General features: G+C 41.0%; 1 protein-coding gene across 1 annotated transcript in view; it reads left to right on the top strand.

Moving 5' to 3' along the window:
- The first annotated feature begins 17,958 nt into the window (after positions 1-17,958).
- Positions 17,959-22,266, top strand: part of LOC124788819 (cholinesterase-like) — an 80,857-nt gene continuing 76,549 nt past the window's right edge. Inside the window, exon 1 of the mRNA XM_047256099.1 lies at positions 17,959-17,967. Coding sequence (XP_047112055.1) covers positions 17,959-17,967 — 9 coding nt within the window. The remainder of the gene's footprint in view (positions 17,968-22,266) is intronic.

The following is a 22,266-nucleotide window of genomic DNA, read 5'->3' as shown; positions in this document are numbered from 1 at the left end:
TTATATTTATCCTATATGAGCCAGCAATGGTCTTATTAGGCATCTTCACTGGTCATCTGAAAAAGGCCTAAGAAGCGGAAAACCGGTTTGTGACGGAATAAATGTAATTTTGTGGAATATTAGGAGATTTTTCCTATTTAAAGTAACCATGTTCTGAGAAGCACCGACGGAGCATTCAGTTAAAGATAGAACGTAAAGAGTTTAAAATAGACGTAGTATTGCGTAACAATAGAATATTAAAATAAACGAAGCTAAGAACAGAGGGCGTTCCGGTTAGTATCGAATTATTAATGTTTTAAGAGAGAAAATTCTGACATTCAGTAAGAATTCCAAGAATTTTGCGTTGCTAGCATTGCAAAATATTTGCAGGCTAATCAGATAGTTTGAGTGAAAACTATGCAATACGTGAACAGTTGAACCATTCAATTAGAATCATCTACATTGTTGGTGAAAGAGGAATTGAATTTACAGAAAAAGAATGTGCTACTGACAGTAATATTGTAATTGAAAAGGAGAACGTGATGAATTCTGTTAGGTATACATCAGTGAGTGATACTGTTTATGTCGACAATATTCAAAATGTCTCAATGCAAGATAACATCTCACTAATTTATTATTAACTGATATGAATAACGATGCCGGTAATGAAGATTTTGTGGAAGCAATCGATTCTAGACAAACAATCGAATCTAAATGTTTTTAATGAAGTTTGTTTGAATGAAAAGATGCTGGTGTACGTTTAAGTGGCAGATTGTAGACATATATTATTTGATAATGATGTTAGCAGATAATGAATATCATAATAGGAAATGCATTACACGAAGGACTTGGTGCCAAGATTTGAAAAAAAAAAAAAAAAAAGAAATGCTTCAAAGTAGATAAATAAGCGGTTTCAAGTAAAAGTTAGAGGTTAACGATAAACACGATATGAAGCTCCTCTTCATTGAAAACTTTGTGTGGATACTGAGCCAGCGTATTCTAGATGATGAATTCAGAATAGAAGACATGTAATAGAAAGAAGAAACAGAATGTGGAAAATTACAAGCTGGAAATATTGAGCATGTCGACACTATAGATGTGGGAAAGGTTAAAAGCGAAGCATTACTAGCAGTTGCAATGAGGATGCCCGTATGTCTCAATATATTCTTGGACAGATAAGAAGTTATAATTCTGTGGAAGTTAATCTGAAAGTCAGTAGTAGAAATGTAGCTTGTAACTACAGAAAACCAATGGATAAAGAAATAGTTAATGAATACGGGACGGAAGAGCGTAATTTCAGTTCTAATTGTAATGATGAATATTTATAATCATTTTCCTGGGTGTAGACTTTCTGTGTACTCCAATATGAGGATGTAGGGTAGTAGAAATGATGGATAATCAATTACAGAAAAGGAGGAAGCCTTGGGCTTATGTACAGTAGAGTCGGTTAAAAATAAGGCTGATATTATCAACATATATCCAGTGACTTTTCCTGTCCGGATAGCTGAGTGTGTCATCACGTCGCTTCTGGGTTTCGGCAGACACGCCAGCCCCGGCTCGAATCCGCCCGGTGACTGGTGTGCTGGCCAACCTCAATGGTATTAGTCGGTTTTACACGCCTAACTAGGTGAATGCTGGACTGGTCCCAACACCTCCGATTAGTTACATGATTCCCGAACATTTCGAAACACATTCTCACACATTCACATGGGATATCACTAGATGCAGACAGGTGGGATGTAATAATTTCCTACAGAGATGGGGGGGGGGGGGGAGGGGGGGGATTTGAAGAGTGGCGACAGAAAGAGCATCCGGCCGTCCTAAGGCTAACATTGTCAAATCATGACATGTTGACCCTATGAACATACGAGTTACGGCTAGGAAACAGAAGAAGAAGTATCAAGTGATATTCGATGTTTCGTTTGGACATAGTGATGTACCTTGTACAAAACAAGGACAGGTTGTGTAGATTCTGAATTTTCTTCGAAGATGGCCCATAAAATCTTAGCATTTAAGCCATTTTCCGTTGTGTTAGCGAATACAGATGGTTTCACAACTAGACTACAGTAAACGCTTAATCGAAACTTGTAAAGACGAGAAAAGTAACTGTTATAAAAAGTTTGTTGTAGATAATAAATGAAACACAACAATCTGAAATGTGTTGGTTGATAGAAGGCTTAATAAAATAATTAAAAATGAGAATAATATATCGTCTACCCAGAAAACCTTTGCATCAATTTCATTCCGATTACAGTGTTGTTAGCAACCGCGGACTTACTCTAAATTTAAAATAAATACTAATATCACAGCAAGGAGATTTAATCTCATGATATTAAATGCACTGCAAATATTTACTGAAATTCCAATTAGCGGGTTTCTTGCAGCAGATCTGGAGCTAGAGCTAATTATGCGAGTAACGTTCTACTAACAAAACATACAGAACAAAATCTATGCACTGTTCAGATAACTTACGGGAATGCAGCTGAGTAATGTCGTCTACAACCGCCGATATTTTGACAGGAGACCACCCTGTCATCTTCAAGACAAAGCTGCACCCGGCCGCATTCCTGTAAGTTATCTTAACATTGTATAATCCAGGAAAATCTGAGATTTCAAATCTGTGGCCTGGATGTATAAATTTTTATTTTTGTTGGAGGTGTAATACTGGTGCTTCTGTCTTGACGATATGATGAGTGGCTCTTAAGTTTATCTTATCACGCAGCTAATATTTGGTAAACAACTTATCCTCACTTCCTTTCGGACGCGGGTAGATAAGCCGATTCAATTACGATTTGACGATACTTGTGCCAGAAGAGGTGTTGACATTATGAAATGATGTATTTAGTTCACATTACAAGTAAATATAAGTAAAGAAATACCAGAAGAGGTGTTTGTCACTTGCCTTTAGGGTTTATATTTTGCCAGGGATATGTAGCTATGATGCTTTGATTAGGTATTTATCCTTTAATTTCGTGTAGTCATTTTATCAAAAGTAACTCTAGATTACTTAACTATGTTCTGAATTTCCCGCTTGGTATAGGAGCGACCGTGATATAAATATTAGCCTTTTTTGCACATTATAGAAAATTGGTTTTCATGAAGTTTGCAAGTCATCTTCATTCTCCGCAAGCAACGACGCGTCGCCTGCATATAAAAAGATGGAGATGCAGTTCGTTTAAATAAAGAGAATTTCATTACTATACACAACACGATCAGCGCTATAGTGAGCCCAATTTTTTTCCTTGTGACGACAGAAAATTTTGCACAGGTCAGTTTGGAATTTAAATGTTTCGGTATTTTAAGAAGATGTTTTTTTATGAGAGATTTGTGACGTTTTTCCTCATCTCAGGTGATGGGTATATAAGTTTAGGAATTTTTGATCTGGGCAGAATAGGTAGAGGATTTGAATATGAAGGGAAGGTGACTGAGAGGAGGTAACTGTACGATCAGTTATAATTTGTAGTATTTTAAGAGTTTTAATGGGGGACAGCTTTTTTGTCCTGGCGTTGATGGCGGTCCTTAGAACCGATGGGATGGACAGGTGTTTGTGGTTTGATAAGTGGTACGATATGTAGTTACGTATTAGCTGTGGGTCACCATATAGGTGTCTAGTAGGGAATTTTTCTAGGGATTCGTTAGTTATCGTTGTGCCATTGTGGGTCAACGATGTCACCCTCCACACACTTCACGGCGATCACCCAAATATCTGTCTTGGACCTGCCAATTCCTACTTATGTCCGGTTACGGTAGACGGCGTCATCATGATCATCTTCCTTCGAGTGTTAGGCTTTTTTTTGCTGTTATGGGACCCATCATTTCCTCAGCCTTTCTTGATTTCTTCTCTCAAATGGCTTAAGCCTTCTTATGTGGGAAGTTGATCTTTCCACTAATTCTTCCTGATTTTCGTTCCAGTTTTCCCTGTTTTCTTTTATTTTATTGAGGATATTAAATACATTCAGTCATTCATTAACTTCCGAATTTCGAAATATGTTGACTCTTGTGCAGCTCTTTACTGCTCTTTAAAGCCTCATCTCTGTTGCTTGTATGCGACTTTCTTGACCTTCATTTATGACTCACGACTGACTTCCGTAAATATGCATTTGACCTCCCATTGACTTATAAAATTTCAATCTTCTTTCCTTCTTAATTATGTTTTTAAGACCTCTGTTTATTTTTCCACATGCACTCGCAAGCATTGCTAATTTGTTTTCTAAATCTTCGTCATACACTCCTGGAAATTGAAATAAGAACACCGTGAATTCATTGTCCCAGGAAGGGGAAACTTTATTGACACATTCCTGGGGTCAGATACATCACATGATCACACTGACAGAACCACAGGCACATAGACACAGGCAACAGAGCATGCACAATGTCGGCACTAGTACAGTGTATATCCACCTTTCGCAGCAATGCAGGCTGCTATTCTCCCATGGAGACGATCGTAGAGATGCTGGATGTAGTCCTGTGGAACGGCTTGCCATGCCATTTCCACCTGGCGCCTCAGTTGGACCAGCGTTCGTGCTGGACGTGCAGACCGCGTGAGACGACGCTTCATCCAGTCCCAAACATGCTCAATGGGGGACAGATCCGGAGATCTTGCTGGCCAGGGTAGTTGACTTACACCTTCTAGAGCACGTTGGGTGGCACGGGATACTTGCGGACGTGCATTGTCCTGTTGGAACAGCAAGTTCCCTTGCCGGTCTAGGAATGGTAGAACGATGGGTTCGATGACGGTTTGGATGTACCGTGCACTATTCAGTGTCCCCTCGACGATCACCAGTGGTGTACGGTCAGTGTAGGAGATCGCTCCCCACACCATGATGCCAGATGTTGGCCCTGTGTGCCTTGGTCGTATGCAGTCCTGATTGTGGCGCTCACCTGCACGGCGTCAAACACGCATACGACCATCATTGGCACCAAGGCAGAAGCGACTCTCATCGCTGAAGACGACACGTCTCCATTCGTCCCTCCATTCATGCCTGTCGCGACACCACTGGAGGCGGGCTGCACGATGTTGGGGCGTGAGCGGAAGACGGCCTAACGGTGTGCGGGACCGTAGCCCAGCTTCATGGAGACGGTTGCGAATGGTCCTCGCCGATACCCCAGGAGCAACAGTGTCCCTAATTTGCTGGGAAGTGGCGGTGCGGTCCCCTACGGCACTGCGTAGGATCCTACGGTCTTGACGTGCATCCGTGCGTCGCTGCGGTCCGGTCCCAGGTCGACGGGCACGTGCACCTTCCGCCGACCACTGGCGACAACATCGATGTACCGTGGAGACCTCACGCCCCACGCGTTGAGCAATTCGGTGGTACGTCCACCCAGCCTCCCGCATGCCCACTATACGCCCTCGCTCAAAGTCCGTCAACTGCACATACGGTTCACGTCCACGCTGTCGCGGCATGCTACCAGTGTTAAAGACTGCGATGGAGCTCCGTATGCCACGGCAAACTGGCTGACACTGACGGCGGCGGTGCACAAATGCTGCGCAGCTAGCGCCATTCGACGGCCAACACCGGGGTTCCTGGTGTGTCCGCTGTGCCGTGCGTGTGATCATTGCTTGTACAGCCCTCTCGCAGTGTCCGGAGCAAGTATGGTGGGTCTGACACACCGGTGTCAATGTGTTCTTTTTTCCATTTCCAGGAGTGTACTTATACGTGACTACAGAACCTACATTGTTAAAATGTTTGCCGTCGTCCATTGTCTTGTTAATAATCGCAATTTTTGTCTGTAATGAATGTTTTTCTTCAAAAGCCATTGGATTTACCTCCTTTTCTGCAATTGCCAAATTTTACTCTTCACAGATCCTAGCTAATAAATGTGTTCCCCGTTGTAAGTCATCTTCATTCTCCGCAAGCAACGAGGCGTCGCCTGCATATAAAAGGCAATTCAAGCGAGGATTTCGGTTATTCTTAACCCCAGGATTAAAAATCTCCTTCCATTTCCGAACTGAATCATCTAAATAAATGTTAAAAATTGCGGATGAAATGTTGTGCCATTGTCTAACGCCTTTGATTGTCATAAGCTGTTTTACTTAGAGTACCACTTACATCTAAAATTACAACAGTGTGTTTGTACACTCCTTAAAACGTTTTTTAGGTTTTTCATCGTAATTATTCAAGCTCCTTCCTATGAACATTATCTAATGCCTCAATAAAATCAAAGGATGCTAAATTAATTTTCATATTATACTCTCTCTGTTTTTCGATTATTATAAATAGTGCATCTACTGTCGACCAGTCCCTCCGAAAATCCGCTTGTTCTTCGCTTAATGAACTCTCAGCTACAATCTGTAACCTCTGGTTCACTATTCTTGCGTAAACTTTACATGCGGTGCCCAGCAGGCTGATTCCTCTATAGTTCTCGCAGTTGCTGCGGTCTTTTTTTGTTAAACTGTGATATCACTTCTGTTTGTGACCATGCTTTAGGAATAACTCCATTTCTCCAGCGCATATTAAATACTTATTCCAGCCCTGTTGTAGTAGTATGCCTCCATATTTTAACTTTTCAGCGTTTTTAACTTCCTGATTAGTACCTTTTTTCTTCTTTGTGGAACTGAGGGCTTCTCATAATTCATCCAAACATAAATCGTCTACAAATCTTATTTCAATTTTATTCTCTTTATTCTCTATGGAGCTGGTTTCTTCATATCACAGGTTCATGTAATGTGCTGTCCATCTTGCTTTGTGGATGTTATTTATTTCAGAACTTCTTTCTCTGCTTGTCTGAATATTTTCGTTGTTTTACAAGCTATCTTTTGCTCTCCGTGAACATCGCCCTCTGTTATGCTTATAAAACTATGAGAAAAATGTTGACCAACTCGTTTTCTGGATTTGCTATTTGCCGCAGTTCTGTCTTCTTTATAAATTTGATGATTCTGCTTTGTTGGTTTCTTAACATTCTTAAAGTCTTGTATTTACTTCATAACAGTATCTAACCCTGGCATCCAGATTTTTAACCCTTTCTTGCTTCTCATGTTCTTCCTCTTTCCTAAGGCGTCACCAGATGCTTTCTTAACCTCAGCTTCTAAATTTTTCCATTCCATTTCTATTTATTCCGCTTCTTCTTCCCGTTCCACTTCCTAATTAAGTGTAATGTGGTACAGATCTCGTATGCTCGTATTTAGTAGATGTCCTATGTGGATTTCTTCCTTCATTTTTCCATGTGTGAACTTTTCGTTCTTTCTCCGTAGGAGGTATATATCTATTTCAGATATCACCAAGAAATGGTCAGAACGTACTGTACGTTACATCGCCTCTATGAACTTGTATCTTTTTCTTCATCAATGGTAATTAAATCAATAGTAGATTTAAATCCTCGAGCTTACCATGTGAAGTAATGACTAGCTTTTTGCAGAAGGAAATAATGGTTATCTTTACTTTGTTAAAAGAAACAAATCTCTCAATGTTCCATTGTTATTTATGAAGTTTTCTCCCAGTGTTCACATAATATTTGGGATAGTTTTGTTCCCTACCCTTGTGTTTAAATGTCCGGTCAATACTGTTTTATGCTTGTTGTATGTATGTCCCAAACTAACTGCAGTTTGTGTAGAACTCTGTAGGCTCCTCTTTATTTCCTTCCTCAGGTACCGGTACATTAACTGCAGTGAGAGTCAAGTTTTGTCTCTCCTCTTTGACAGTTAAATCTCTAATACCTTAATTTATATAACTATATACTATAATTCACTATATTTCTCTTTTCCTATCTCTTACGCATGTAAACGGTAAACGGTATGTAGCAACTATTTGCAGTAGAGACTCGCGTAAGCGAATTCGGCGAGAACTCGTCTTACGTATCGAAAGTACTCTTTCTAACGCTAGTAGTAGGCTCATCGACAGTGGCCCCTCGAATGTGGATAGAGGAATCTTGCCTATACGAGTACCTGTTCAGGAATGGGTTACCTGGAGTAAATGATAAGTAAGTAGTCCGAAGTGTCGGGCCACGAGTGACATAGTCACTAGTATCCTACCTTCCTTTTCGATACAATGTAGCCCTTTGGCATTTCGCTCAGTGCTAACCAATGAAACTATTGGAAACCTCCCTTTCCCTGGCGTAATGTTTCAGGGTAGCGGACATTGTCAAACAGTAGATGTGCGGTGGAGGTATCGTGTAAGAGCGCACCACCATTACTCACCTAACGAGTTGAGAAAAATCACAAGTTGTAATGTGTTCATCAGAGCGAAGACTAAGGATTGGGGGAAAATCCTAGTGACCACAAGGAAACCTGGGATCGACGATCGACACATTTGGACAGCCACGTTCTGCAGGTTTTAGGGGCTTTAATTCGATGGAGGGCTCATTGTACCGGTATCGACGCAGAGTTACACTGATGCAGTGGTGGACTGTGACTTGAAGAAGGTAGCTCCACGCTGGCTACTCCTGGGCGCTGGGGATAGGTAAAAGCTTCCCGCGGTCGGTGGCTAATAAGTGCGCTCCTCCACTTCGACGGTTCGATCCAGCGTAAGGTATATTTTTTCCTCGCGCAAGCTCCAACTAGCAGTGTGCAGCGCTGGTGGTAGATAGAGGCAAGGATCACTCGGGTAGCCAGCGAACAGCGACGCCATCGTGGGTACATCAGAGTTTAGAAAAAAAAGCCGCGTCTATTTCGTAAACCGTGGAGACCCACAACAATATCTCTGTCCGTGTGAACTCCTGTCTTGCCGCAAACGAGCTCAAGCTGTACGACACTGCACAACCGGAGAAACAATGCGTAGCCTTGTGGCGCTAGTCGTGTGCGGCCGTTGAGACCATGCGTGGCGCTTAGTGTGGCTCTCCAGAAACAATAGATTCCGTACTCGCATGACAGTTGTGGATCCCTACCAGTTCTAACAACAAATATCGTGGTTCAATAAACGGCGGTGTTGATATGCCACGATCCTGCCGCTGTGGAAGTCTGGCATGTGGCTTTAGACGTTTCTCCTTCTGACACTGGGTGTGACACAATTTTCTCAAAAACAACGTAGATCCAAACGCAATACTCGAATGAGAAACTTACTGTGCGACCTTCCATTATTTGCACATTGCGGACGGAATTACTCTTACCAAAGTACGTACTGACCTCCGTTGCAATTTGACGTGTGTTTCGTGTTGCATTTATCGAATTATGTGAAGAGAAGAAGAGCAATAATGTTGAAGAAAAAAAACTGTCTACCTTAAAGTTTCTGTAAGATTAAATGTGAACTAATACTGTAAGTAGGCTGTTTATGTTTTCTTTATGTAAGTAGGCTGTTTAGGTTCTTATATTGGTAACGCCGCCGCCACGTAGCGCTCTCTGCATGAAAATGAAATCACTGGCTGTCCTGTGAGCAGTCTGTGGCTAGTTTGCATTGTTGTCTGCCATTGTAGAGGGGCAGCTGGATGTGAACAGCGCGTAGCGTTGCGCAGTTGGAGGTGAGCCGCCACCAGTGGTGGATGTGGGGAGAGAGATGGCGGAGATTTGTAATTTGTCATGAACTGCTATATTTATATATGATGATATCAAGGTAAATACATTGTTTGTTCTCTATTAATATTTTTCATTTGCTAACTATCCCTATCAGTAGTTAGTGCCTTCAGTAGTTTGAATCTTTTATTTAGCTGGCAGTAGTGGCGCTCGCGGTATTGCAGTAACTTGAGTAGCGAAGATTTTTGTGAGGTAAGTGATTTCTGGAAGATATAGTTTAATGTTAGTCAGGGCCATTCTTTTGTAGGGATTTTTGAAAGTCAGATTGCGTTGCGCTAACAAAATATTGTGTGTCAGTTTAAGCACAGTCATGTATAATTGTTAGAAAGGGGACGTTTCATATGTCGACCCTTAGCCGAGGATACCTCACTGGAATCTTCTGATTTTTTGTTGTAGTTTGTGTAATTAGTGTAGATTTTGTTTATTGCTAGCGCGTAATTGTAGAGAAAATCTCCTTTGTAGTTGCAGTCTTTCATTGTTGTACAGTAAAACAGTTGTGGTATGCATGTAGATTTGCACCAAGTATTTCGCAGCTGCAATTAACTAGATATTATTTTCAGTGTTATGTTAATGTGTTCTCTTATTTTTGATCTTCAAATTGTGTTTTTCTGTGTTGTCGTGTGAAATATTGTGACAATTATGGCGTGTGAAAAACGTAATACTAGGCTCCAAAGTAAACTGAGAAATGACAGTGAAGACGAAAGCAGTGTGTTAGCGCCGCAGAGTAATGAATTAACTAATGTTCTAAGTAGTAATTTGGTAATTGCGCATAGGGAAATGGAGCGGGCGGCAAACAATGGTGTAGACAGTGAAACAGGTAGTAAACAGGGAAGCGTTATCGATCGATTGGTCGGCAACAGCTCGCCTCAGGAATCGGGAATGACAGAACACAATATTGCAAATACTGTAGACTCAGGTTTTGGGTTCTCACCGTTTTCTCAAATGAGTCAAGACACATTTTCCGCTTGTCAAAATGTGAGTGTTGCCGGTGCAACTTCACTGCCGAAAAGCACTGAGGAACATGTTTCAGACACCAGTGCATTGTTATTACAATTAATGCAACAAATGGGACAAAAGCTTGAAAAGTTAGACACAATGGAACAACACCAGAGACAAACACAGCAACAGTTAGACACAGTGGAACAAAATCTCAAAAAGTTAGACACAGTGGAACAAAATCTTAAAAAGTTAGACACACTGGAACAAAATCAGAGACAAACACAGCAACAGCTTCAAAAGTTAGACTCATTGGAACAAACTCTTGAACAAACGCGTGAAGATTTAACTACTGAGTTACATAACATTGAATCGAAATGTCAAAAAGTCTGTAATGACGTAAAAACTCAAATTTGTGAGCATTTTCAACCTATTTTTTCGCGGCATGAAAAGGCATTACAGAATCACGAAGCAGCCATAAAAGAACTGCAAATTATTGTTCATGAAAATCATGAGACCTTGCAAGCTAAATTTGACTCAGTTGCATCTACCGATTCGGTTACGCAACTTGCAAAAACTCAGGAAAACTTAAAGAACACAGTAGATTCGATTTCAACACAAATGGACACTCTGAAACTTGGTTCAGAAAAACACATTGAGGAAATGTGTTCACTATCGGAGAAAGTAGCCGAACTTTCGGATCAGTTCACTAACTTATCTACGAAGGTAGATGATAATCTGAACGACACAAAACCGGTAGTCTTTAATGACACAGAAGAGTGCGAACAAATTCGGAAATTCAAACAAAATCAGAATCAAATTAATACGCAACACCAAAGAGAAATCCGGGAAGTACAAGATCAGCTGACTCAGGTAATACAAGAATTACGTATTTCAGAGGCCACTCGCGCTCCAATACGGGAAGAGGGACTTAGAAATACGGAGCAACCACAAAATAATAACACAGGACACTTCGGAAATTATGAAAGAAATTGGCAAGGGACACCGAATTTTGAGATGGAACCGCCGAAACGACGTAACAATGACCGACATGCGACTCGCCGACATGATGATTTTGATTATAAGCTGTTCATTACTACACGTAAATTCAAAACGTTTAAGAACTCTGCCAACGACATTCATCCACAAGCGTGGCTCCATCAATTCTCTCATTGTTTTCCTCCCAACTGGTCATTGGAGCACAGGTTAGAATTTATGTGTGGCTACTTAGAGAATGAACCAGCTGTAAGAATGCGATCGGTCATTCACGATTGTCACAGTGAAGGAGAATTTTACCATGTGTTCCTCTCAGCATATTGGTCTCAAGCTACACAAGACCGTGTAAAACATAGCATCATAATGATGAAACACTTCGAACAATCTGAATTTTCCAGTCTTGTGAAATATTTTGAAGACATGTTGCACAAGAATCAGTACCTGTCAAACCCATACAGCCCCTCAGAACTCATCCGCATTTGCTTAATCAAATTACCTGAACATTTACGGCATATTATTTTGGCAGGACGTTGCAAAGACGACATTGAAGCTTTTCAGGGACTCTTACAAGAATTAGAAATTGACACAGACAGTCGCGGGATGCGAAAACGGGAAAACAATCACTACAGGGCACATCCGTCACAATTCCGTGACGACAGAAATAATAACTGGAGACGACAAGGCTATTCTTACAACGCAAATCGTGATCAAAACAGACACCACCCATATGACAACCACTGGCAGAGTAATAATAGTTACAGAGAAAGATCGCATTTCCGTAGTAATGAATATGACAGAGATAACCATAGAAACAGATAATATGGTAATCAGAACTATTATTATCAAGGGAGACAGAATAATTTCAGACGCAACAGTTCAGCGCGCAGTTACGATTCAGGGAGAAATTCTCCACCACGTGATCGACACAAAAGAAACTGTGTAAACTACCGACAAAACGACAGACCTGAATTCTATCAGAACTGGCGAGCTTTAAACAGAGCTGGGCCCTCTCGGCAAGGCGAATTTGTGGAAGTTAGACCTCCTAATCCCAGTAACGACGCGCGCCAACAAAGAAACAGACAATGACTCACACCGCAGGCAGCCGCGTGCGCCGGCTGGCTCAGAGAAAAATAACATTGACGCTAACCTTGAGCAAAATTCCAGTATTCTTTACGGACGAATACCGCATGATAATTGCATTCAAGTTGAAATTCTGCGTACTAGGAAGAGTAAAGGTTTACACCATATTTAACATGTAAAACCGTTTATTGAAAGATAATCTGCTTTTTAACTTTGTCTTTGCCATAAAACTTTTCAATTGACGCTACTAGTACGCTTTGTCAGACTTAGAATCTGTTAACATACAACAATGTTTGAAGTTAAATATCCAATCAAGAACCAAGAGAACTTATTTCAACAGAAATTATGAATGCATTGTTATAGTGAACAGACGACACAATGTTGTTATTTGTACATTCTTGCCTGTTAATTGCACGATTACGTAACGTCTATAAGGCTCACATACTTAGACCATATACTGGTACTGCTAGTGAGATTCTAATGCAACATTTCGGTTTACTTGAAAATACATTCTGGGTTTAAAGTACTTTCTGTGAGATACCAGACGACACAGTGGTTAGTTTGTGTGACAACTACACGGTTTTATCACGACGCTACTAATGAGTGACAATTCACAATGTTGCTTTTGCAGTGTATCTGTTTTATATCTGCACAGTTTTCTGAATTCTTCTAGGAAGAAAAACATGTTTTAGTAGTAACTTTTGTGGTATAGCTACAATGAGACAGCCTTTTCCGTAGCACAACAATACGTTACAGCACAGTACTTTCCTCATCACGGCAATAAGCGTAATAACTAAGACATTTATACGCAAAGCATTTCACTTTTGTGTATTATGAGGTAAGTACATTGACTTCTGCAGAACTTAGCTTTCGGAGGACGATAACTACGACACTTCCACAGAGATTATGTTGCGACAAGATGCACAGTTTAGCGCTACAGTACACGCATTTGAGTGATTAATCTTATACTTAAAACACTTATTTTTAAAGATTTTTTTTAATTACAAAGAAAGTTTTCCGTGATACATTTCATTCCATTGCTGTAATTTGTAACACCTGGGAGTATAATTACATTTATCCTCAGGGGGGTACACGCTTACTTTGTGTACCATGTGTTTGGCAAACACAAGGAGCCCTAGCTAATATGGTATTTGCTTATACAAATTTACACATCGGTACCATATTTCTCTAACACACAAATTACACAGCTATCTGATCATTTAACTGAGAGATAAACATTTTTTTTACTACATCAGTGACAGATGTTTACGCAATTACACAGTTGGATAACTTCACACTTATGAAATTGTATTTTGTCTGTACTTTGTAAACTGTTCATATTTTTTTTTGGAACCATTGTGATACTATGAGAGCTTTGAATGATGTATTTGGTATGGATTCATGATTTTTAAAGTACGTTTGAGGCAGATGACACTTCTGACATGAGCAGAGAATTTTTTTAATTATTGGAGGAAGCTACGACGATTTTGAGATTTGACTGAGGTGTTATGATGTTATTTTTACGACGACGATGTGTATTATGCTGCTGAGGTATGTTTATGATTAATAGGCTGAGGCTATATGAGTTATTTGATTATGCTTCATATTTATAATGACGAAATATTGACGAGTGTCGATGGATACGTATATGTGTAATAAGGTAAGGAGTAATGAATAGTGATTAGGGACTCTGACTTATGGAAAAGGATGTTGGAAACCAAGAATCATACTTTAGAATTATGAAATGTGTGTACATGTGTGAATCATGTGTGAATGTATCACAATGCCACTGAAAATTTTTTTGGACACTGTTATATTCATAGGATTTTGTTTCTACACATTTGCAAAGTAAATTCTCGACCTGTGAAATTTTGTATATATGACTGTCACTGTAGCGGAAACTGCTGTCGTAAATATTTCCGTAAGAAAGTTAAGTGACCACCTGCACGTAATGCGTCACGGGCACCCACCTGGGCGACAGCCGCTCGAAAAAAAAAAGCCATTAGCCTTTCAGCGGCACAGGTAGAAAAAAAAAAGGGAGGCCATTATCCTCGCTATTGACGTTCCTTTGTAGAAAGCATCGCAAATATTACACGCTCATTACCTGAAAACATATGGTTACTCGTACTTTGTGCTAATTACTGAAATGCTTATGAATTGATGGGAAATATTCGTACATCTGCACACCTGATTATGACAAGTGTCTTTCTACGAGAGTTGAGAGCTACTGACTTACGAAATGCCACATGACTATTGAATGATATTTTTATGCTTTGGTTTGCGTAATTGCTTATTTCATTTGACATCTGTTTTCCAGCTGTGTTGCAGCATTGCTTTTATAAAATGAAATACATTTGCTAATGTGAATACTTTCTGTCAGCAGATCTATTAAATAATTATTTTATGATCCAATTCTTTAAAAAAGGAGCACTTGGAAAGGAAAGAACAATAAGAAGGAACTAGTAACAGTAACACATAATTTTCTTTTGAAGTACATGGTAATATTTCTTTTTACAATCAGTTGTTGTGGTGCATCATTTTAATTACTTAGACATTAAGATGTGATTATACATTTCCCTTATCTGCATTGTTATCTTTACTGTACTATTTTTTTTTTGCTTGAGCTATGTCATGTTTAGATATAAGCTGCTGTTTGCCAGGCATAGTGCTACTGAACTTTAATTTGTGTTACTCTGCTAAGCCAGATTTATTTTTTTGTTTGCTGCGCATTGCCTCATATTAGTTGTAATGTTAAATTGCTTGGTAATTTAGATTTAGTGTAGCTTGCTTTGCGATTTTCCATTTTTTTCATTGCTGTTTATATTAATTGTTTTATGTGCTGCTGCATTGCCTCGTCCCTTAGTTTAGCATCTGAGCTCACTAGATTTAAGTTAGCTTAAGAGGGGGTAGACTATATAAGAGAATGAGTTGCGATGAATTTGAAGAAATGCACTGAGAGGCTATACGAGAAAAGTACAGAAAGCAGGTATAGATAGGACTTTTTGGGAATAATGTTGAATGAAGGGAGATCTCCAAGATGTAAAGAAAGTTTTGTTTGTAAAATACTGCAGTACAACAAACCCTGTCCTTTCCTTTTGTATTATCCCACTATATGTTTGTGTACCCTTGTGTATTTGTTTTCTTCCTGTCTCCGTGTAGTTTCATAGAATTTTTTTTTCTTTTAATATTAAGCTACATTCACTATGATGAGGAATACTGTTATCCTCGAATATAATTGGCATTAATAATATGTTATTTACCTTATAAATATGCTTACACATTATTTATTCTGTTTTGTTTTAATGCTCATGTGTGAAGTTGATGTTTCGAAAGTGATTCTGATCTTTTATTTTTGTACTCATGTCATAATTCCTGTAACACTGATGTATATGTTATTTCGATTCTTTTGTAAAGCCCATATTACTACAAATGTTATCTGTATTATTATGTTTTTAATGATGTATTTTGTACCTTTGTAATTGTATTCTTATGTTATACAATTGTAATTGACACCAGTTCATCAAATTAAGTAACTTGTAAGTTCCATTTCACTGCACACGTTTCTGTTGGTCATAGTATATGGACAATATGTGAGATGTAGGGACTGTTAGTGTTTGCACGTGTGTTGATAATTCAGCAAGGGACTGGATAACAGCATTGCTCGTTCTAAGGACAATTCCAAAAAACTTTGTGAGTGCACAAGTGGTAGTTTATGGACTTGCTATATTCTCCGCAAGACTCTTCGATGGTGAATGTGCACCTGCACAATCGCAACAGATGGCTGCTGGCCATCTCTACAAGGACTACAGTGGGTCTGCACCTCTGGTGGCCCACCAATACCATTATCTCTACAAGGACTACAGTGGGTCTGCATCTATGATGACCCACCAACGCCATTATTTCTACAAGGACTACAGTGGGTCTGCATCTTTGATGACCCACCAATACCATTATTTCTACAAGGACTGCAGTGGGTCTGCGCTTCTGGTGGCCCACCAATACCGTAATCTCTACCAGGACTACAGTGGGTCTGCTCTGTGATGACCTACCTACCTATGCTCTTCAAAATTTCGACTGACTCTGCTGTGGGTTTGCTCTGTTGTGGCCCATTACCTGTATGCATGTCAAGAGTCAGCACTGTCTTTCCGTTGGAAGGACAACACTACTTCTTCAAGACTGTATGGAAATCCACTACTTCTGTGTGCAATTTCTTTTACTAATGAGAAACTGTAATTACTATTATGATGAATGATCAGGACTGTCTTTGTGGACTGTGAGAAAATTTTAGCTTTTGACCAACGTTGTATCAATAAGTGTGTGCATTTTATATCTTTGTTAGTGTAATTGTGAAAAATTTTTATCAAATCTGTATTGACCAGTGTCCAACACCATTTGTAAAAATTTTTTGTGGGGAGCATGGGGGCTATGTAAGTAGGCTGTTTATGTTTTCTTTATGTAAGTAGGCTGTTTAGGTTCTTATATTGGTAACGCCGCCGCCACGTAGCGCTCTCTGCATGAAAATGAAATCACTGGCTGTGCTGTGAGCAGTCTGTGGCTAGTTTGCATTGTTGTCTGCCATTGTAGAGGGGCAGCTGGATGTGAACAGCGCGTAGTGTTGCGCAGTTGGAGGTGAGCCGCCAGCAGTGGTGGATGTGGGGAGAGAGATGGCGGAGATTTGTAATTTGTCATGAACTGCTATATTTATATATGATGATATCAAGGTAAATACATTGTTTGTTCTCTATTAATATCTTTCATTTGCTAACTATCCCTTTCAGTAGTTAGTGCCTTCAGTAGTTTGAATCTTTTATTTAGCTGGCAGTAGTGGCGCTCGCGGTATTGCAGTAGCTTGAGTAGCGAAGATTTTTGTGAGGTAAGTGATTTCTGGAAGATATAGTTTAATGTTAGTCAGGGCCATTCTTTTGTAGGGATTTTTGAAAGTCAGATTGCGTTGCGCTAACAAAATATTGTGTGTCAGTTTAAGCACAGTCATGTATAATTGTTAAAAAGGGGACGTTTCAATACGTTTTTGGGATATCTGTGTGTTTTTGGTTTGTTTTACATAAGCAAACTTCTTTCCCACAAATGGCCACTTTGCTTGTCGAAACACTACGTGTATGATGACTTTGTAATTCTTTGTGTAATTTTCGGTGCTACAGTGCTACGACACAGCCGTGCGGCATACTTGTAAACTATGCAGAAGTACATACGCCAGTTACTCTTTTGCTATCTCTGGACTGTGAAACCATTAGATGCTCCCACTTTAATCAGTTTCTTGAACCCCGGCAACAGAGTAGACATTTTATCAAAGAGTCTGATTAAAATCTGATAATGTGTATACGGCTAATAACGGACACTGTTTTCAATTTCTCCCTCCACATGCTAGCCTGCTGACCTTTGTACAGCGACTTGCTTACTGAAGACGTGGCTATTATCTTTTGTCGCAGTTATACGCCAGATGAGCAACAACGCAGGCAATAAAAATGTCTCCCACGTGCGTCCTTCTTCTGCTCTGGTTGGCGGTCATGGTCAAGGTAAACGCAGCGCCACCTTTAGCAATATCTCACCCGTGACAATGTGTACATCGCAGTGCAGTTTCTGATTGGGGGCGTTACTGCGTCGTATATGCAACGTAGTGCGGATGTGTAAGTATAGACATATTGGCAAGGTATTAGTGTGGCATTCGTGGCTTCCCGACGTGTGTTCGTTAAATGCGGAAACGTAAATTATAACGACACTACTACCGTATGCATCCATAAAGGGCTAACCTGCTATCATTCTTTTCTTGGCTGCCGAAGGACAACCAGCGGTGGACATCCATCAGAGAATGAAGAATATATAAGGATCAACATGTCTCTCGAAAACCACCGTTGTGGAAGAGTGCGTCAAGTTCTGCGCTGGTTGCGGTTCGACACAAGATGGTGGTCGATCTGGGAGGCCAGTGAGAGGCACGATTATCACGCTGTCGTTCCCTTAAAAGAAACCCCGAACTAATGACGATTCCTGTCGGACGACGATGTGCAGCAGGATGTTACTGACTTCTTCATGCAGCAGGCCACGTTATTTTGCTAAAACGGGTGTCTTCAAACTGGTGTGTCGCTGGGACGATTGCCCGTATGGTCACAGCGATTTTGCCTGATTAGCATATCGATTCCGCTCTATACTTCTTGTGCGGTCCTTGTATTTTCGTCGTTGGAGGCTTTAAACTCGGCTCTGATATCTTCACACTCTAAAAAATGTATTAATTTCTCCAACCTGATACGTATGTCTTAACGAATATGGAATCTCAAATTTATGTTTCATGTCAGAAACGGCTTTCTTTTTATTCTAGTAGCACTAGCAGCTGTCTATGATTGTCTTTTCGCCACAAAAGTGCCATAATTTTTTTCCTGATAAGTGTTTTACGATTAATACTCTTAGTACTTAAGAAGAAAGATAATTTATTTTGTTTCTGCTACTAACTTTTAAAACGTTAATCTCGTATATAACGCCTCGCGACTGTTAATCTTAGTACCTAAACGTTCATTTGCAAGACCGTCTGCCTGTACTTCCATTCTTGCCTTCGAATTTCCCTCATGTTTCCCTCTTTTTCGTTACGCTTCGCATATGAGCAAGAATGTAATATACTCCCCATAAAGGAAGGAACGGTGTGGAATTTTACGACACAGAGTGTTTTACAAGGTGAAATGGATGAAGATTTGAGAACATTTTTTCTTGTGCGTCTGAACTAAATGTATGCCTTTGTGCAAGCCGTAAGTTGCCGGTTTATGCGGCTGCCGGTAGAGGTCTCGCTTTAAAGTTCGCTAGCTCGCTCGCTATTATCTTGGCCATTGTGCTTCGAGACAAGACTGTCCAAAAGACGATTTGGGTTCTCCATTCGAATGGTTGCGTTTAAGTTAGAGCTGTGAGGCATTACACCTCCTACTGGTCATAGCATTTGACAATGGCAGGAGCAATTTCAAGACACAGGTCACCACTGTGACGTAGCACGCATTCAGCAGAGTTTTGCATATAGTCCACATAACTCGTCGTGCTAGCCGAGTCTTACCCATTCATCATGTGGCTTATGGACGCGTTTTGTTACCCCGTTTATTTTTCAACCAATACAGGATTCCATCGCAACAAGCCCTTCATTATGGTGAAAACACATGTAGGGTTATGCGTCTCAGTGTGGAGATGGAAGAAAGAAGTATAGTCTCATATTTGGTGTTCAGTGATGAACATACGTTCAATTTGAGTGGCAACGTGAACCGTCAAAGCATAAAAATACGGAAAACATAGCTGTCAGATACCAAATTCCTGCATAAAGGGACTTCCAAAGCTTCATGCGTTTTACGTCGTTTATCGAGAAAAAAGATTTGCGAATCGTTCATTTATTGCGGACATATTGGAGACATGGATTCTTCCTCAGTTCTGAGAGCATGTCCAAAAGAATGCAGCCCCTCCACATTGGTAACTGCATCTAGGAGCATTTCTTAACAATGAGCTCCCTCAAAGATGGGTGTACCCTAAGAATAGTACGGATTTCACATTGCACCATTGGCCTCTGTAACCATTAGTTATTTAAAGTAAGAATGTAAATGTGCTTCAGACTACGTCACTAGCGTATATGATAAATTCCATGTGAAATATGTGAATCATATGTTTGAAGAAAAAAACTGATGTACAAATTATTCTTGCTTCAGTTCTCGCGCTTTGCTTCTTGTTCGCTCTCTGGAACAGACGTGCAGAGTAAGAGGTTCTGTATTTTATTTTGTAACATACTTAATAACGGGAAATGCCCTTTCTTTCATTCGTTTCTGACATTTTTATGATGCTGTCCTACTAACTGTTAACCGTTGATATGTATCTATCTAATAAGCCTCTGGAAGTGGACGCTGGCTGCCGGGGTGGCCGAGCGGTTCTAGGCGCTACAGTCTGGAAGCGCTCGGCCGCTACGGTCGCAGGTTCGAATCCTGTCTCGGGCATGGATGGGTGTGATGTCCTTAGGTTAGTTAGGTTTAAGTAGTTCTAAGTTCTAGGCGACCTATGACCTCAGAAGTTAAGTCCCACAGTGCTCAGAGCCATTTGAACGAGTGGCTGGCATTGTCAAAGCTTCACCCTCCATTGCCGGTGGTGAACTGGAGCCGAGCTGCTGCTCTCATCTGTTGCTTTCCCCTCTTTGGGGAAGTGTGAGGGGGAATCTGTACCCTTTCGGCTTTTACTCCCCTGTGAACGTGTGTGTGTGATCTTTCTATAGTTTTTGGTGTCTGTGATTTGTGATGATTGTTGTGAGTGTGTCTGGTACTTGCCTGAGGTAGGCGAGAAGTTTGGTGTTATATGGGCAGGAACAGGATGATGGATTGGGTGTTGGGATTTTCTCTTCGACTTAGTCGTCGAAGATCGTCATAGGAGCCGATTGCAGATTGGGGCAGGTGGAGAAATCGGCCGTGGCAGAGCACGCACTGAATGAGACCGACCACGTAATAAAATTCGCCGACACGGAAGTTCTGGCTGTAGAGAAGCACTATCACACGCGCTTGTTCAGAGAAGCTGTAGAAATACAAAAACACGCGAACAGTTTGAACAAGAAAGAGGAAGGCCTTACGGTACACGGATCCTGGCTTCCCGTACTGCAGCGAACGACCGTCGCAGGTAGCAAGAGGAGAACCGCACCGGAAATGACCGTGGAGAAGCCCTCGGACGTTGGCGCGCCAGGTACCTTTAGTCTGCGGCCGCGAGCTCGGCTCCAGTTCACCACCGGCAATGGAGGGTGAAGCTTTGACAATGCCAGCCACTCGTGCTGGCGAAACGTCAGAAAAATCATTAGATGAACGTCGGCCGAAGAACCCGAGACAGAAGCCAATAGGCAGTTTGTCAACAAGTGGCCACGAAAGCCTTAACAATTTTGTATCAGACTCAGTCAAAATTATGCACTATGTGATCGAAAGTATCCGGACACCCCCTAAAACATACGTAATTCGTATTAAGAGCATTGTGCTGCCATCTACTGCCAGGTACTCCATATCAGCTACCTCAGTAGTCATTAGACATCGTGAGAGAGCAGAATGGGGCGCTCCGCGGAACTCCCGGAGTTCGAATGTGATCAGGTGATTGTGTGTCACTTGTCATACGTGTGTACGCGAGATATCCACACTCCTTAACATCCCTAGGTCCACTGTTACCGATGTGATAATGAAGTGGAAACGTGGAGGGACACGTACAGCACAAAAGCGTACAGGCCGACCTCGTCTGTTGATTGACAGAGACCGCCGACAGTTGAAGAGGCTCGTAATGTGTAATAGGCAGACATCTATCCAGACCATCACACGGGAATTCCAAACTGCAACAGGATCCACTGCAAGTACTATGACAGTTAGGAGGGAGGTGAGTAAACTTGGATTTCATGGTCGAACGGCTGCTCATAATCCACGCATCAAGCCGGTAAATGCCAAACGACGCCTCGCTTGGTGTAAGGAGCATAAACATTGGACGATTGAACAGTGAAAAAACGTTGAGTGGAGTGACGAATCACGGTAAAGAAAATGGCGGGGTGTGGGATTGGCGAATGACCGGTGAACGTCATCTGCCAGTGGGTGTAATGACATCAGTAAAATTATGAGGTGGTGGTGTTATGGTGTAGCCGTGTGTTTCATCGAGGGGGCCTGCACCCCGTGCTGTTTTGTGTGGCACTATCACAGCACAGGCCTACATTGATGTTGTAAGCACCTTCTTGGTTCAAATGCGACTTAACTTCTGAGGTCATCAGTCGCCTAGAACTTAGAACTAATTAAACCTAACTAACCTAAGGACATCACACACATCCATGTCCGAGGCAGGATTCGAACCTGCGA

The sequence above is a fragment of the Schistocerca piceifrons genome, chromosome 3 (genome assembly GCF_021461385.2).
Source record: "Schistocerca piceifrons isolate TAMUIC-IGC-003096 chromosome 3, iqSchPice1.1, whole genome shotgun sequence".
Lineage (NCBI taxonomy): Eukaryota > Metazoa > Arthropoda > Insecta > Orthoptera > Acrididae > Schistocerca > Schistocerca piceifrons.
The sequence above is the reverse complement of the archived record's forward strand: the minus strand, read 5'-3'. Positions and strand labels throughout refer to the sequence as shown.